Genomic DNA, 17,972 nt, shown 5'->3' on the forward strand with positions numbered 1-17,972 from the left:
CTCGCTCACCTCCCTCTGCCCTGACCACAAACCCATTTTAAAAATTAATGGCCCGTGAAACGATCTACAAATCCATCCATCGCTGCCGCTCAGAGCCACCAGCACCCAAGGGCATAGGAGCAAACTGTGAGTTAATTTGAGCTGTAACCCCACCTTCCTCCACTTCCTCCACCTTCCTCCAGCTCCTCCACCTCCTCCACCTCCTCCACCTTCCTCCAGCTCCTCCAGCTCCTCCAGCTCCTCCACCTTCCTCCACCTCCTCCACTTCCTCCACCTTCCTCCACTTCCTCCACTTCCTCCACTTCCTCCACCTTCCTCCACTTCCTCCACCTTCCTCCAGCTCCTCCACCTTCCTCCACCTCCTCCACCTTCCTCCACTTCCTCCACCTTCCTCCACTTCCTCCACCTTCCTCCACCTTCCTCCACTTCCTCCACCTTCCTCCACCTCCTCCACCTCCTCCAGCTCCTCCAGCTCCTCCACCTCCTCCAGCTCCTCCACCTCCTCCAGCTCCTCCACCTTCCTCCACCTCCTCCAGCTCCTCCACCTTCCTCCACCTCCTCCAGCTCCTCCACCTTCCTCCACCTCCTCCACCTTCCTCCACTTCCTCCACCTCCTCCAGCTCCTCCACCTTCCTCCACCTTCCTCCACCTTCCTCCACCTCCTCCAGCTCCTCCACCTTCCTCCACCTCCTCCACCTTCCTCCAGGAACCACAACTGGCTGAGCAAACATCCTTCCAGAAAAAAAACGGCCTGACAGCTCAGCTTTCTGTCCAGAGAAGTCCTCTAAGAGGAGCGAGACACAGACGGTGTCAATCAACATATACAACATGTTGATGGGAAATGTAGTTCATTACTTATTTATTCTTATTTCAACACAAACAGGCTCCATTAGGAAAACAACAGAAGCCAGACCGCACACTTTCTGTGCCTGCGTGGTTACAGAAGTCAAGGCTAATCTGAGCTCCGAGGATGAGGAGGAAGAGAGAAAAAAAGGAGGAGGAAGAGGAGGATTTCATTAAAAGTACCACTTTCCTTCCTCCTTCATCTGCCAAGGGATGGAAGAGGAGGATGAGGAGGGGGAGGAGGATGGAGAGATTTAATTTGAGTTGAAGGGGGGATCTCAAGGGGACGAGGTGGTGAGGAGAAAAAGAGGAATAACAAGAAGCAGGAGCAGAGAGGCAGAGAAACAAAAATAGAGAAAAGAGAGAAAAGATGAAGATGAAGAGAAAAGGAGACCGTTTTCTTCTCTGCCTCCATTTTCCTCCTTTTTTTTGGGAAAACCCAGCAGGATAACGGCTGCCTGGAGCGACACACACACACAGCCGGTGTGTTATCCTAACTCGACCTCGGCACGACCCAAAACATTTGTAGACGGAAAAAGAAAAATGAGAGGAGGAGGAGGAGGAGGAGGCCATTCTCCTCACAACACCTCCTTAAACCTGACAATTCTTTTCTACAACTCCCAGATTGTTAATCATCAATCATAATTGGACTTCAACATCACTCAATATTTTTACTTTATTTCAGTGCTTAACTTTCAGCTGACTTCCTGTCAGAATCTCTCTGTACTTCAAACGTAACCAACATAAATTAAATTTAACCTGATTCTTCAACTTCTTTCATCACTGTCACTTACACTGACACTTTATCTTGACCTCTACAGTGGTGACGTTCTGGTTTAAAATATTTTTTCTCCTTGGATAAAACACAGCATTGTGGAGGGTGAGTCTGTGTCCGCTCAGTGAGCGGGAGCTAAATTGCCTTAATGAACAGTATGCAGAAAAATCTGCATCGGAAAACAAACTCAAACAGGCAGCGGCGGTGCAATGATTACCCTCCAGACCAACAGCGAAAATTAGATTTGCCCTCTCCGTCTCTCCAGACTATCATGGACTAATGAAGGGATGATGAAAAAAAGAGGATTTAAATGTAGACTGGGATCTTACCTGGAGTGCTCTCTGTTCTCTGCTCAGCTTGCTGGAGTCGGCGTAAAGCTCCGTGGTCACGCATTTGAACCGGTCGCCCACGAAGCCGGACGAGTTGGCAATGCGTTTGGTGAGGCCGGAGCGCCGGTTCTTGCTGCAGCCGGGCCCCTCATCCTCGTCTGCCAAGGGATCCATGCCGTCCTGGGTGTCTTTCTTTCCATCTACACAGCCAGCACTGGTCTCTCTCCTGAACTGAGACTGGACTGTCTCATTGAAGGAAAAATCTTCACATTTTAGGTCTTTGTTAAGTGCCGATTCTGAAGCCAAATCTGCAGGCGTCAAGTTAAAGCCTCCATTGTTAGGGTTGCCAGGTGGAAGATGCCGACAGGTTGGGCCCAGGGGAAAGTTGTTTACAGATGTGGGGACCCTGGGATTGTTAGTTACACAGGTCTGGTTATTTCCAAAAGAGTTGCCTTTAGAAAGAACATTTCCACAATTTGGACAATTAAAACAGTTCTTTCCACATGCAGGAGCCCTGCCTTTGAAACTTCTGCAAGCTGGGTGTACGGCATTGTGGTTTTCACAATTTATGAATCTGGGATTGAGGCTCCTGCAGTTTGGACTAACAGGGTTGCTGTTTCCATGAGTGGGACCACTGAAAATTATGGGTTCACAAGTTTGAGCCTTCAGAGCCAGATTTCTGCAACATGGGCCCATGAAATTTCTGTTGCCAAAGTTTGGAGTGCTTATATCTCCACTGTTAAATGTGGGACTTCTAGGGTTAATGTTAGCACACAGGGGAGCACGAGCATTTATAACTCCCCCAGCTGGAACACTGGGACTAAAACTCCTGCATGCTGGGACCTGGGGGCTTAAATCTCTACATACCAGCCCCTTACTGCTGCAAACTGGACTGTCTGGGTGACAGCTGCTTGTGACTGTACTCATTGTTCCAGTGATGTTAGAATTGGTACAGTCACTAGAACTGTTTTCTTTGCTAAAAGAACCCAGTGATTTATCATTTCTTGAAGGGCTTTGCTCTGGGTTTACATTGTTATTGGCTGAGGCCTCTGACTTAGCTTCATTACTAGTGTTCTTCCCATCAACAGCATTAATCCTGTCATTAGTGACACTTATCAAGTCCCCAGCACCACCAGAGACTGCAGTTTTACATTTTCTAGAAAACTGCTCCGGAGAAGTTCGGGCACAGCGCATTGTTTGCTCCTCTGGGATGTCCGGTAATGGACTAGGAGGCTCCTCCATTTCCATTATCTCCTCTGAAATTTCCTCAGGAGGAGAAGGGGGTGAAGAAGAGCTGTGATGAGGTTGGGAAGAGTGAGGTACTAAGGCTTGTCTCTGCTCTGCAGCTTGGCTGGGAGGGAGGGCTTTTGGGGGCCTTGGCTCTCTTTCTTGGATTTGGTCGCAGCCACTGCCGCTTGGCTTTGAGGAATCTTCTCTGATGGTAGAGGGGGAGCTGTGCTTGTTAGTGGACAAATCATCATCTGGCTCATCACGGACCAAGTCAATAAAAACTACATCATCTCTGGCAGAACTGAGGCTTTGGCTTGAAGCCTTTATGGTTTGGTTTGCGGACTTGTCTCTTTCAGTGTCACCTTTGTGGGATCTGTCAGCATCTAGCCTTTCCTGGTTCCTGTATGGTTCAGCATTCCAGGTTTTATCTTGGGTCTCACGTCGGTCAAGACCTGGGTGGGAGGAAACAGGTGGGGGGACAATCCCCCGGGAATTCTGATATGTCATGAAGTCACCCTGGCTTGGATGTACTCCATATGGAAGGCCATGTTTTGGTGCCATGCGAGGTGGGTAAAAGGTGCTGTTCCCCAGCAAGACTGGGTGGGGATAGACAGGCCCTTTACCTGGTATGGTCATACGCTGCAAGGACATATTCTCAGCAACTGAATATGGGATGTAGCGGTTAGTGTAACCTAAACCAGGAGGGAGGTAAGAATCACCATACATCTGACTGGAGGAGTTTCCATTTTCCACACGAGATTGCTGTTGTGGATGAGTTTGGCTTTCTTGAGCCTCCACTTTTGCAGGATTTGTGCTCTGTTTTCCAGGGCATGTGTGAGTTTCCCCTTTACCTTTTAGATGGACTTTCTCTAGATCACTAGGGGGGGCTTGTGGCCTTTCAACTTTGGCCTTGGGGGAAGGAGATGATGCAGAGAGTCTTCCCCCTGCAGTGGAGCTGGTGATCACTTCAACTGCCATGGAAGCAGGTGAACTTTCAGGCAGTGGATGATGATCTACACTCTTATTTTTCATTATTTGCGACCCTCTGCTGTCATCAGACTTGACAGCTGGGGAAGGACCTGGAGCAGCCCAAGACGAGGGCACAGTGCTAATCATTTCAGGATGATCTGGAGTTTTTGCTGATGTGCTAACAGGTGGGAGTAGACGCTCCTTTGAATGCTGGTCCTGACTGGCTAGTACCCCATAACGAGATGGTGGTAAATACCCTAACTTGGCCAGAGCCTCTAATTTGGATGGGAATCCATTTGAGAATCCTTCCAACTCTTTGGCAGACAGATCCAAAGGTTTTTCTGCAGCATTTTTGGAAACCTTTTGAGGTACAGCTCTGTCCACCGATGTCTTTGCAGGGGATATACACTTCTCTGCACTACAGCAGTCTGAGTTGGCATCTTTGGTTTTGTTGCTGCCAGACAGCATTGGAGAGGAGTTCCCAGAGTTCAGGCTGCCCATGTGAAAGGGGCAAGACACTGACAGTGAGGTTGAGGATGAGGAGGTGCTTCTGTAAAGCGACTTCTGGAGGTCTGTGGTAGTGTTGCTGAGGGGCTGGGGTGGAGGAACTGAGCATGAAGAATGGGTAACTGGGGGTGACTCTAAGGAAGCAGTGCTAGCTGAACTGTTAACAGGGGCACTGGTACTTCCACCATTTTTGCTGCTCAAAGTGTTGTTGGTGGAAGTGGACTGACTGGACTTTGTGCCACTGCTGCCTTGCTGTCGCTCAGCTTGGGAAATGGATTGAGGTTGGGGCTCTTGGTGGATCTGTGGACTGGTGCTGAAGGCAGAGTGCTCCTGTTGTACCTGAGGACCAACACCCTGTAAGGCCTTCTCCTGGCAGTGGGGCAGGGGTGACAGGACAGCAGGAGCTGGGGCTGCTGTATGGATCCTTATTGGAGGGCCAAGTGGGGATGAGATATGGGCTGGGGCATAATGAGGCAAGTAGAAAAGTCTGTCTTCCCCAGGCGTGTTACTTCCTGCCCCAGCAGCACACAGAGACTGATATGCCAGCTGTTGGTGGATAAAGGGTGATGGCTGGGACAGGAATGAGGCCTTGTATGCCATGTCCAGGAAGGGGTACATGGTTGCATCAGCATAAGGACTGATCCAGGGCAATCTCAGGAAACCACCAGCACCATTCAGGCCCAGTTCCGACTGCTTGTCATTAGGTAGAACTCGGCGATCTAGCCCTAGGCCATCACCTCCTGCAGCAGGGACAACCAGGGGTTTCTGCAAACCTGGTGGTGGGCTCTTGTAAAGTCCAACATATCCATTTGTGGATTTCTGGCCATCCAACAGGGTTACATCTGGTTTATACAGGAGATCATAGCCAAGTGGGAGAGAAGTGCCAGCCTCCTGGGTCTTTTCACCAGAGAGAGGAAGAATGCCGGGATAGAAAATTCCACCATGGGGGCGGTAGTTTTCCCCCACCAGAGCGTTGCGGTCAATGCTGAGGGCAGCTAGCGGGTTCATCCTGTAAGATGTGCTGGCATCCACCTGCAACAGGGAGAAGAGAGTAAGTAATGACCACACTAAGATACAATGACTGTACAACTGCATGCATATGTTGGATATATAACACCAGAAACAGCTACAAAGACCACAGAAAGCTTTGCAACATGCTTTGTATTTGGTTTATGCTTTTTATAAACATGGCGCCATTGAAACTACCCTGATCACCAACCAATTATGACGTTCACTTTGTTTTATGGAAGACCATTTCAGAAACATGCAAGCTTTTAGGTTGTCACTGGACTTTCAGGGGTTATGCTGTGATACAACCTCTTGTCCAGTGTGTCCACTATTAACTCTGTCATTCAATATGGGTTGTCAATACTAAAGAAAATTAGTTCTGCAACTAAATTGTTTTCATTATTGAATATTCTGTCAATTATTCGATCAACAAAATGCCAGAACAAAGTTTTCCCAGAGTCCAAGATGGCGTCTGCTTGTTTTGTTCCAACAGCACTTGAAAACCCAACCCAAAGATATTCACCTTACTGTCATTTAAAATTGAAATAGTCACTGGAACCAGTGAATCTTCAGTCATTCATTATTTCTAAAAATGCATTTAAAGTATAAACAAACCACAATAGTTGCAGTTTGTTTTCCAGTCAATTAAGTTATCAATAAATCTGATCATGTTGGTGGAACTGGTTTTGTGTTGAGTGTTCAGTCTGTGTAGGTTTTAGTACTCTTAAGGTGGATTTCCAGACTTTAGCAACCACCTAGCAAAAAGACCTTTGAATATGTTCTAGATAAAACCCTTGGAGTATAAAAAGTTTTCGGTAGAACCCCTTGAGTGTGTTCAAGACAAAACCCTTGGGGAAAAAAAGGGTAGAACTCTGTAAGCACCTTTAGAAGGTGGAAAGATTCTGGCTAGAACCACCTGAGAGGGTTCTGGTTGGAACCATTATACCATGGAAGCGTTCTCCTTTCAAACCTCTCATAGGGGGTGAAACCTTTCACAGACAGATCTAGGTATAACCCTTTATGCTGGGTTCCAGGTAGAACTTTGGAGTGGAACCTTTATAAAAGATTCTACCAGGAGCCAAAAAGTATTGCAGAAGAACCCTTTAGTACTTTTATTTGTCAGGGTGTGGAATCACAGCACTGCGGCAGATTGAATTAATCCAGAGATAACGTGCATATTTTTCCATTGACCAATCAATTTCAACCAGCGGTTCTCTGAAATAAGTAGCACGAGGTTAAAGTCATCAATCGAGGACAAACAGGGATGAAGAAAAAGCATTTTGTCCATTGAGAGAATCTCCACGACAGGAAATGAAGCCTGTGATTTCATTTTTCCTTTCATGGAGAAAAATAAGAGCAGCCTTTTTCTTTCTTTTTTTTTTATTCCTGGATGACATACGACGCCTGGAGCTACTCTTTCACTCTCCCTCGACAGGAAACAGAGAGAGGGAGAGAAAAAAAGAGGGGAGGCGCGGGTGAGACGGAGAGAGAGGAAGCCTGAGATAAACAAAGGGAGAGCGAGAGACAAAGGGAAAGCATAGCAGCGAGAGAGAGAGATAAAGAGAGAGAGAGAGAGAGAGAGAGAGAGAGGGAGAGAGGGAGAGAGAGTCGGGGAGAGTAATATTGAAGGGGGAAAAAAACAGTCTAATTGAATTTCCTGTCACACGGCGTCGTGAACCATCTCTGATTGGCTATCAGCCGCAGGGCCATTAGGAAATTATCCAGACAGCTGGGTGGCCGCCTGAGATGTGGAGGAAGCGGTGAGATCCTTCACTCGCTCTGTTTTTCAGGGAACCAAAAAAAACAAAAAACAAAATGAAAGATGGGAGGAGGAAAATTAAACTCTGAACGTTAACTCGTAACGTAACTCAGAAATGATTTCTTGTTTATGATTTTTCAGTAGTTTTTCTACACTGAGCTTTTTAAAAAAGAAAAATACGAATACAATGTTCTGTCGGTTCTGAAAGAGCTCAAGGAAAATAAGAAATACAGGTGCTAACTAGAACCATCAAGAGGTCTTCAGCTTGTCCCCATAGGAGAACCCTTCTTGGTTCCCAGTAGAAACTTGTGTGAAGGACTCTTTCAGAGGGTTCTACCCATCCAGGGGGTTTTAGCGTGAGCCTTTTGATATCATCACCTGTTTACCTGTGGAACGTTCCAAACAGGTGTTTTTGGAACGTTCCACAGCTTCTTTGAGCTGTATTCCTGAGTGACTAAAAGCTGTTACACCTTGAGAGAAAGTAAATATTTCTGGTTTCCTCAGAGATTCTGCGTCGGTTCTGCACCTCAGCTCGGTTTTTTGGGATAAAAATGTCGACGACACACTGAAAGTAAAGCGACTCTCGTATGTGGTGACATCAGCGGTGTGGAAACACAAACGTGACCTTTAATCTCACCATGCTGCGAGCCTGCAGTCCTCTGGGTTCTGCGTCAGACGGGACCGTCTGCCTCGAGGACGCCACTCAGTCCGCCATGTCTGCAGACGGAGACAAAAACCACATGAAAGACTGAGTGAAACCCACACTGAGGTTTGTGTACAGGAACAGAGGTCTCACTCTGTCATAGAAACCGTCTCCACACACATTTTTTAAATTTCTGTCAAAGTTTCTTACCTTTTTCAAATTTATACATGCAACTAAATTGTTTTCCTTGTTCGTTAATCTGTCAATTATTTTCTCAATTAATCGATTAATTGTTCGGTTCATAAAAAGTCAGAAAATGTGGATCAGAGTCCAAGATGACCAAAGAGACTTTTGGACGAATCTCTGAAGAGCTTCAACGGGTTCTTTGTATCGTTATTGTAACATTCTGATCTTCATCATGTTATTTCCTGTTTTATTTTGTAACGCTACCTCTTGTGTCTTTTCAGTTTCCTGTGTTTTTCCCGCCTCTCATTAACCACACCTGAGGCCACTTACTCACCTGCCCCTGATTACCCTCCCTGTGTATTTATACCCCCACCAGCTCCACATGTCTTTGCTCTCTGTGATGCTGCTTCTAGCTCTCGCTGTGTTCGGCTCCATGGTTTCGTTTGGACTTTGCCCGTTTATAGGATTTTAGTTTTGTGCCCTTTTCTCCTGTCTGTTTTGTTTGCCTTTTTGGACTCTAGTAAAGATTTTTGTCTCAATCTTGCACAGTTGTTGCAGTTATATGAAAGAGTTCAGATAAAACGGTTGGAACTTTAAAGGGTTGAAGAAATGAAGAAAGTTACATTTCCACATTTTGTGAAAATCTCTATTTGCTGTTTTGGTGTTTTGGACCGTTTGAGCTGCTTAGATTTAATTTTCTCTGCCTTTAAGTTATGAATTGTAAAAGTTTCAGTGATAAAAGTTCAGGTGAAAGTTTGAGGACAAAAAATACAAAAAAGAAAGAAGAAAAAGACAAAAACGTGCTTCAGTTTTCTTCATGCAACTCAACTGAAAATTAAAACAGTTTTTTAATGTTAAAATTCTAAAACAGAAAGTCAATGGAGTTTGTGTGTGTGTGTGTGTGTGTGTGTGTGTGTGTGTGTGTGTGTGTGTGTGTGTGTGTGTGTGGCAGACAGACAGAAAACACACGCGATGTTACGAGCCTCGACATCAGAGTGTGTGTGTGTGTGTGTGTTTTATCGCCCAGCCAGAGGACTGATAAGGCACGTCGCCTCGTTTCCCGAGGAAGTCATAATCCAGCCGAGAGAGAGAGAGAATGTATCAGCGCTGCTCGACACACACACACACACACACACACACACACACACACACACACACACACACACACACACACACACACAGTGATTGATGGCTGTTAGGGAGCTGGGATTTCAATAACGGCTCTTATCTCCAGACTATTGAAGGACAGCTGTGTGTGTGTGTGTGTGTGTGTGTGCGTGTCTTGTCCATGCTCATCCATCAAAACACACACACACACACACACACACACACACACACACACACACACACACACACACACAGCTTGCTCTGCTCTCTGGGAACTTTATTGGCTTATTTGAAGCCAAATTTCCGTGAGATTTTCTTTTTCTCTCTGAAAACTGTCTTCCATCAGTGAGATGTAACTAAGTACTTTTACACAAGTACACATTTGAGGTACCTGTATTTTACATGCTAATGTTTACTTTTACTCTGCTACATTTTAGACAGAAATATGTTTTTAATCTCCCAGATTTATTCTACAAATTAAAATCTGACATTAAAACTGTAATTTTGTGTTGGTGCCTAAAACACCACCAAAGATTTTATGTCTTTTATGTCGTTTGTCGTCTTATGACGTATTTTTTGTCTTGATTTTTCTTTTTCGTGTTTCTGACACTGTGCAGCGAGTATAAACCCCCAGTCAGTGAGACACGAAGAGAGACATGAACTTGGAGAAAGAAAAGAAAATTTCAGCCGTCCTACAAATTGAAGTTTTGAAGGAAAGTTTTAAAGGAAAGGTGCGCAAGTTTATCTGTGACCAGTGAACCCATCTGTCAGTCAGTTGGTCAGTCAGTTGGTCAGTCAGTCGGTCGGTCAGTCGGTCGGTCAGTCGGTCATTCGGTTGTTCAGTTGGTCAGTTGTTGTTCAGTCGTTCAGTCATGGTTCAGTTGGTCAGTCGTTCAGTCATGGTTCAGTCGTTCAGTCGTTCAGTCATGATTCAGTCGGTCAGTCGTTCAGTCATGGTTCAGTTGGTCAGTCGTTGTTCAGTCGTTCAGTCATGGTTCAGTTGGTCAGTCATTCAGTCATGGTTCAGTTGTTCAGTTGGTCAGTCGTTCAGTCATGGTTCAGTTGGTCAGTCGTTCAGTCATGATTCAGTCGTTCAGTCGGTCAGTCGTTCAGTCATGGTTCAGTTGGTCAGTCGTTGTTCAGTCGTTCAGTCATGGTTCAGTTGGTCAGTCATTCAGTCATGGTTCAGTTGTTCAGTTGGTCAGTCGTTCAGTCATGGTTCAGTTGGTCAGTCGTTCAGTCATGATTCAGTCGTTCAGTCGGTCAGTCGTTCAGTCATGGTTCAGTTGGTCAGTTGGTCAGTCAGTTGGTCAGTTGGTCAGTCGTTCAGTCATGGTTCAGTTGGTCAGTCGTTGTTCAGTCGTTCAGTCATGGTTCAGTTGGTCAGTCGTTGTTCAGTCGTTCAGTCATGGTTCAGTTGGTCAGTCGTTCAGTCATGGTTCAGTTGGTCAGTCATTCAGTCATGGTTCAGTTGGTCAGTTGGTCAGTCGTTCAGTCATGGTTCAGTTGGTCAGTCGTTGTCTGTCGGTCATCGTTTGTTCATCTTACGGTCAGTCCAACCTTTTGCCGACCACAGTTTTCACCTGAGGAGGCTGAAATTTGGCGTGAAGGTAAAGTGTGTGACGGTGTGTGTTTATGTTCATGCCACCTGGCTAAAATAGGGAGTGGGAGGGGCCTGTAACAAACAGGTGTATAACTTTTACCATGACGTGGGCAAACAAATGAACTGTTTGTTGCACAGGTGTGTATTTAATAATGTTATTTTCATTCTTTAAAAGTCATCAGAATGTAGAAAAGTGATGAGGATCATCAAACCCTCTGCAGCCTTAAAATCCGTCCTGTGTTTGACGTCTCAGGGTCGGTGCGTTTGAACGCAACGTCTTAAAATTATTCAGCGGTGACATTTAGTTTCACACGGGACATGAACTCCACCTCCTCCACACCTGACGCCAGCAACACGTGCAAAGACAACGAACCAAAAAAACTACAATAAAACTTTAAATATTACTGATATGATACTGATACAGGAAATACTACAGAATATCAAAGGATTACTGAGAGTAAAAATACTCAAAACACCACAATAAAAGTCATGAAAAGTTCAAAGAGGACGTCTTTTTTACAGTAGAGCTGCAATGATTAATCGATTCCTTGTCATGCACTAAATCAATACACAATTATTTTGATAATCGATTAATCCATTTGAGTCATTTTTTATGTTAAAAAAAAGTGAAAATTATCTGATTTCAGCTTTTTAAACTGAAATTATTTGGTTTATCACTTATTTCTGACTTTTTATAGACCAATCAACTGATCAATTAATGGAGGAAATAATCAACAGATTGATCATTAATGAAAACAGTCATTGCAGTTAATTTGGGGAATTTTATGATGTTTCCACGTAAAAAGTAGAGCACAGTACCTAAAGAAGAAAGTGTCATTTCTACACAGACACTGACATCCCATTGTGGATTTTTTTTTTTTAAACTTACCTTTTGTTCTTCTTCTGTGGTGTAAAATCCAGTTTCCGTTTTATTGTTGTTGATTTAATATCCATCCAGTAAAAACACGTGCAGTCAAAACCATTTAAATCATCTCCTCTTGTGCTGAAGTAAATAAATCCATCCTCATTGATCTGCCGCGTGCTGATGCAGGACGGGGGCCGTGGGCGCGCACGTGCACACTCACGACACACACGCACAGACGGCAAAAACACGCGCACGCACGCACGCACGCTGAGACACAATGACCCAAAATGAGGGTGTTTATGAATGAGGTTTGGCGTGAGAGCCGCGCTGCAACATGCTGGGCTCGCAGGCACGCAGGTCAAACAGACGGCGCGCAGAAGTCCGTCAGAAAAACACCAGATTTAAGAAGGAGAGTCAGAAAGAGAGAGCCGCGAGCGGACACACACACCGGACACGCACGCACAATCACGCGCGCTCACGCACGCGCCGTCCGGCACCGGGCTGAACTCCGCTGTGTGTGTGTGTGTGTGTGTGTTGAGATCCAAAGAAATTCAGCCTGAAAATGAAAAACACATTTTTTTAATATATTCCTCCGCGCGTGTAAATAATCCTCAGGGTCTCGCGGGTTATTCCTCATGTGTCTTTTCTTCTTTTCTTCCTCTCGGGTCCCTCTGTCCCTCTGTCCTTCTGTCCGTATGCAAGATTTTTTCCTCCTCCTCCTCCTCCTCTTTTCCCCTCTCTTCCTCCACACGGACGCTGCCTCCCTCTCCTCCTCCTCCTCCTCCTCCTCCTCTTCTTCTCCTCTTTTTCTCTCTGCCGAAGCGTCAAGCCCGTCAAATTTAACCGTCGAATTTCCGCTCGGCGCTTTCAGAATAAAAACACCAATCACAGATTTGTGTTGCACTTGAAAAGTGTTCAGATATTTTCCACGAGTCGAAGTATCAAAACTACAGTGTAATAAAAAATACATTAATACAAGTATTTTTATACTTAAAGTACCAAAAGTAAAATGAGGTGGGGGTGGGGTAAGAAATACATTTATATGCACCAATTAATAATTCAACTGTTACATTTTAGTAATAAGGACAAGAAACAAATAAAGACAAAAAATAATGTAACATAACAACATAAAATATGAACCAAGATGAAAAATGACTTAAAAGACGTAACAAGGTGAAAAATAATAATCAGTTTTTTAAATTTTAAAATACGGAACGCTCCAGTCCCTAACATGTAATGTTCAAACACTCAAATGATGACAGATCATTTATGAACAATTTTTAAAAAACAGAAATGTTTAAATTTTATAAACTCCTGTAAAAACTTAAATTGAAGTTTGAAATGCTTTTATTTTGAAAGCATAAGTCATGCTGTTATTGTTGTGGGTGAATGATGCTGACTTCACACATGAAGCTCTGATACTTTACAGTCTGATTACATTTTAATTTTTATTTTAATAATTCAGATTGGACAGAAATCCATTAATTTTATTATGAATTTTTATTTATTTTTAGGTGTTATTATTTATTTATTTATTCTTCTTCTGCTTGTTCTTCTTATTATTATTATGAGTTGTATTTTTTTAAGACTAAATTTAAAGAGAATATTTTTCTTCTCAGTTTGGAAAACATCTGTCACAAACAAACAATCCTCAATCAATCAGTTTGTATCAGATCGGATCAATAAAAGCAACACTTCAGAGCAGAATCAGACTGAATCCATCAGATCAGCTGCCTGCAGTCAGTGACACTGCAGCGCCACCACGTGGAGACAGTCGGTACTGCAGCACATGACAGGTCTGAAGACTGAGCCGAGGTCTGAAGGGTTCTCCTGTTTGGTTCTTTCTTTTCAGAGGGATCTTTGTTATTTGGGCGCCTCCTGCAGCCCCTCCTTAAAGGAGCAACACGTAACAATTACATCCAAAACTGAGCGCCGCCGTGCGAACAGTGAGCCGCAGCCTCACACTGAATGTTCTGGAGGTTGAAGTGAGATTTTGTGAACAAAAAAGAGAAAAAACTACAATAATCTCAGTTTAGTAAGTGGTTAAGTGATGTAGACTGAGTTAAATAAAGTATGAAGACGTGTGCTCACTCACACTGATTAATTCATTCATTCATTAATTCTAGTAAGTAAGTAAGTTTCAAAGTTTCAGTTGCTCTGTACTCTTTTACAGAACATTACATCATTTGCTAGTTTGGTTAAAAATAATTAAAGTTTGCTGGCTTTAGTTCACTAAATGTTACAGTGTTTGCCATCTTGCTCAAAAGTGTGATATTCTTTGGTAGCTAACAAGTTAAAAATTATGTTTGCTAACTAGTTAAAAAGTTCACAGGCTAACTAACTTTTTAGCTAGTTTGCAACTTTCTAATAACTTTAATTTAGCAAGCAGTGTAATCTTTTTACTTTTTAGCTAGCCAGCAACTTGTTGTTAACTTTTACAGGTGAGATCGCAGCACTGCTCACACGTCCATGTGGTTTCACATGATAAAGGTTGATGATAATAAACATTAACTGCAGATTTTTTAGAAAAGTTTCCATCAAATCAGGCACGGTCCCCCAAACAGCTGTGAAATCCTGGAGGGGCTGATTAACACATTACTCCAAACACCGCTGGTTCTAATTTCTCCTCATCTGAGAAAAACTAAAGAATCCTAAAACTCAGCAGCTTCAGTCCATCTCTTCACTTTTCTTTAAGGATTATTTTTGCTCAATCCATCTAAAAAAATGTCCATTTTAAAAGTTAAACCTCCTCGAGTGTCAGTTTAAAGTTAAGACCAGATCCTAGTTTAAACAAGTTTTAAAAGTGACACATGATCATGAAGCAAACGTCCCTCACAGTCACAAGACAAGCAGCAGCCTGTCTGTGGGTGTTTGGACGTCGTGGATGTCATGTGGCGGTCAGACGGTCGCAGTGACTGGATGACAGCTGTACAGACAAAACAAACTCTCAGGAGTTAGTTTCACTTTCCTAAAGATTTCTGAGGAATTAATTTGAGAGTCCAGTATTGTTTTGATGTCTCTGACTGTTGACCTCGATGGTTAAACACAGACGTACTGAGAAATCTGCTGATTCACCCACGAAAACTGACGCTTCAGCAGCAGCTTAGAGAAAAATAACTATTTGATTTCATTTCCAGTCACTTTAAAGTCAAACTTAAGAACAAACAAACTCTTAATAAACTTAAACTGAAGCAAAGAATCATTTAAAAACACAGAAGAGATGAATTTTGTCCTGCTCAGGTTCATCAGATCACCTCTCACCGAGTTGTGATGCCTGAAAAAAGGATGTGGTTTCTGAGTTTTTCTCCTTCAGTCTCTCGGTTCACTAACTTCTTCATTAACACGAACTACAGCTGTTCTGTGGTTAAAGAGAAAAAAATAACAAAGCTCTTCCTTCGTAACTAAAAATAAAAATAAACCTCCATCATTTTATTTGTTTCGACACGGAAACAACATCATACTTTCAGTTTTATTAATATTCTGCTGCTGAAAACACTAATGTTAAAACAACTGTCACTACCTTTGTTGCACTTCTGCATCCTCTAATAAACACCCAATGCTAAGATTTACAAATCGTAATATATTTAATGTTCAAAACGTCAGAAAAAGTTTGATCAGGAGCAACAAAAAGACGCTCCAAAAACAGCTGATAAAACAAAAATCATTGCCAGATTGAAATAAAATAGAGATCAAGATGACAAACATCTGACTCATACCACACTTCCAGCTGTGGTTTGGTAAAACTGCTGCTGCAAACACACATTTGGTTTGAGAAAGTAAGAAAAGTGAGAAAACCTGTTAAAGGTGCTTTTTATTTTGTTCCTGGAAGTTTCAACCATGTTTCAGGTACGTTTGAAAAAGAGCTTGAGATTGTGTCAAACTGTGCAGAACGGTGACGCTCTGACTGCAACACTGCTGACTGTGGTTGTTCACACATTCACTCTGCAGGAACCTGCACTTACAAAAGACCGTTCACCCCCGAAAAACCTGAGATAACCACTGAAAGAGCAGTGATGCTGTTTACGTTTCATTCTAGTGGAAAGTTTCCAAAGATCCCACATCAGTGTCTGTGTGTTTTTTTTTTCCATGAGTTCAAACATCATATCACAGCTGGAACAAACTGGTGGTGTTTAAATCCTGAGTGTGAGAGCTTCATCTGCGAAGGCTAAAGGTTAGAACCTGTTCATCCTCCCACCCTCCGACCGCACGGCCGTTTCTGTCATCACACTCTCCTCCCACAGGGCACCGAAAAAAATCAGACTACAAAACCTCACAACCTTTTTAATCTGAGCAGCTTCTTTTTATTTCTGCACACTTGAACTTGTAATATTACATCTTCAGTTATATCACACACGTGGTTCGTCGATACGCAGACGACTCCGGCGTTTATATCGATATTTGAAAGGTTTAAAAAGAGACTGAAGAACTGAAGAACAGCAGCGGTTGCAGTTTTTTGTCAGGTTTCATCTCGAGCCTCCAGAAGTCGCAGAGCTTTGAAAACTGTTACTGATCTGAATGTTTTCTGAGGAGCAAAGCATCACAATGAAAAAGAGGAAACTGAAAAGTAGCAGCGCATGATGTGCAAATAATTCTAGTAAAATAAATGTTTAAACTTTAAGCAGTTTTGTTGAAAAAAGAATGCAGTCCAGGAAATTCCCCTGCAGAATTAGTTCAACCTGTCAGCTAAAAGAGGAAGTTATTATCATGCAACACAGTCTTTTTATATGTATTTAGATTTTTTTAGCACATTTCATCAGAACGATCAGGGTGACACTGTTCTTCACTTAATATAACAAACAGCTCATGCTGCTACCTGCCAACACTAACTATTAAATAAAAACAAAGATTATATTGTATTAGACTGATTTGAGGTTCTTTAAACTCGTTAAATTCATGTGAATGAAGCGCAGGTTCAGTCTGAACAAACATTACAGTGTTTCTGGATTCGACTGAAGACTTTTCAACACCAAACAAATCAAATGTACTAAAGGACGTGTTTCCAGTCCAGAGTTTTTCTATGTGAGTCTGTAAAGTCATCAGACTAAACTGGACAGATGAACTGAGTCCAGCTGTGAGGACCGGTGGGTCTTGTGGTCTGATTCGTGGGTCTGACATCAGTCGACCTCCTGCAGTGTGACTTCCTGTTTGACGCCGTGTTCTCGCTGCTTACCGACTTCAGGCTCTACAGATCAGATTAATAAATTAACGTCTGAGCTGTTGATTAGTTTCTGAAGAAGTTCTTGATGATGTTTGAAGCTTCTTGACGTAACAGTCAGCCTTTTGTTCCTGTTCTCTTTCTGAACTTGACCTCAGTCGTGTCTCGTCTTAAATGAGTCACAGTTACTGAAGAAAATCTCCTGTAACTTCTGCTCAGTTTGCAAAATCAGCCCTTATGTTTTCATGACTCGGCGGTGTCTAAATTTAGTCTTCGCCTGAAGTCCAGCAGCATCTTTTCAACTGGTAAAATAAGAGCAGACTAGAAATCCAAGCTGAAATAGTTTGTAGTTCTTCCTGCATCCAGTGACATCACTACTTACTGCTTCAGCTGATGACATTTACCTGGACATCTGGTGTCCTGCCTTTTTTTTTAAACCAGGAAGTGAGACAGGGGTCCTTAGGAAATAGCTTTTCTGAATTTAACGGGAGTAAATTTAGCTCTGTAACTGACAGAGTTGTTTTTGTATTAACGAACCTGTAAACAACAAATAAACCAAAGTTTTCATGAAAGAAACTAAACAAACAAACACAGATGACTTAAAAATAATACAGTCACATTATTCATAAAGTCCTTCACCTTAAACTTGTTCCTGGTCTGGTTCTTCTGACAGGTTCGTCTTCTTTCCAAACGTCTAAATGTCTAATATAAAGACTGCAGGTGAGTGGAGCAGTGTCCAGGTCCTGTCCAGGTGTCCCAGGTGTCCAGGTGTCCAGGTACTGTCCAGGTGTCCCAGGTGTCCCAGGTGTCCAGGTGTCCAGGTACTGTTCAGGTGTCCCAGGTGTCCCAGGTGTCCAGGTGTCCAGGTACTGTTCAGGTGTCCCAGGTGTCCAGGTACTGTTCAGGTGTCCAGGTACTGTCCGGGTGTCCCAGGTGTCCAGGTACTGTCCAGGTGTCCCGGGTGTCCAGGTGTCCAGGTACTGTCCAGGTGTC

General features: G+C 43.4%; 1 protein-coding gene across 1 annotated transcript in view; it reads right to left on the reverse strand.

Moving 5' to 3' along the window:
• Positions 1-12,543, reverse strand: part of LOC146304994 (BCL-6 corepressor-like) — a 34,305-nt gene extending 21,762 nt beyond the window's left edge. The window contains exons 1-3 of the mRNA XM_084714024.1: positions 11,849-12,543; positions 8,058-8,137; positions 1,948-5,685 (exon numbers count right to left, since the gene is read on the reverse strand). Coding sequence (XP_084570150.1) covers positions 1,948-5,685; positions 8,058-8,060 — 3,741 coding nt within the window. The 5' untranslated portion in view covers positions 8,061-8,137; positions 11,849-12,543. The remainder of the gene's footprint in view (positions 1-1,947; positions 5,686-8,057; positions 8,138-11,848) is intronic.
• Positions 12,544-17,972: the final 5,429 nt, after the last annotated feature.

The sequence above is a fragment of the Lutjanus erythropterus genome, chromosome 24 (genome assembly GCF_056507025.1).
Source record: "Lutjanus erythropterus isolate fLutEry1 chromosome 24, fLutEry1.hap2, whole genome shotgun sequence".
NCBI lineage: Eukaryota > Metazoa > Chordata > Actinopteri > Lutjaniformes > Lutjanidae > Lutjanus > Lutjanus erythropterus.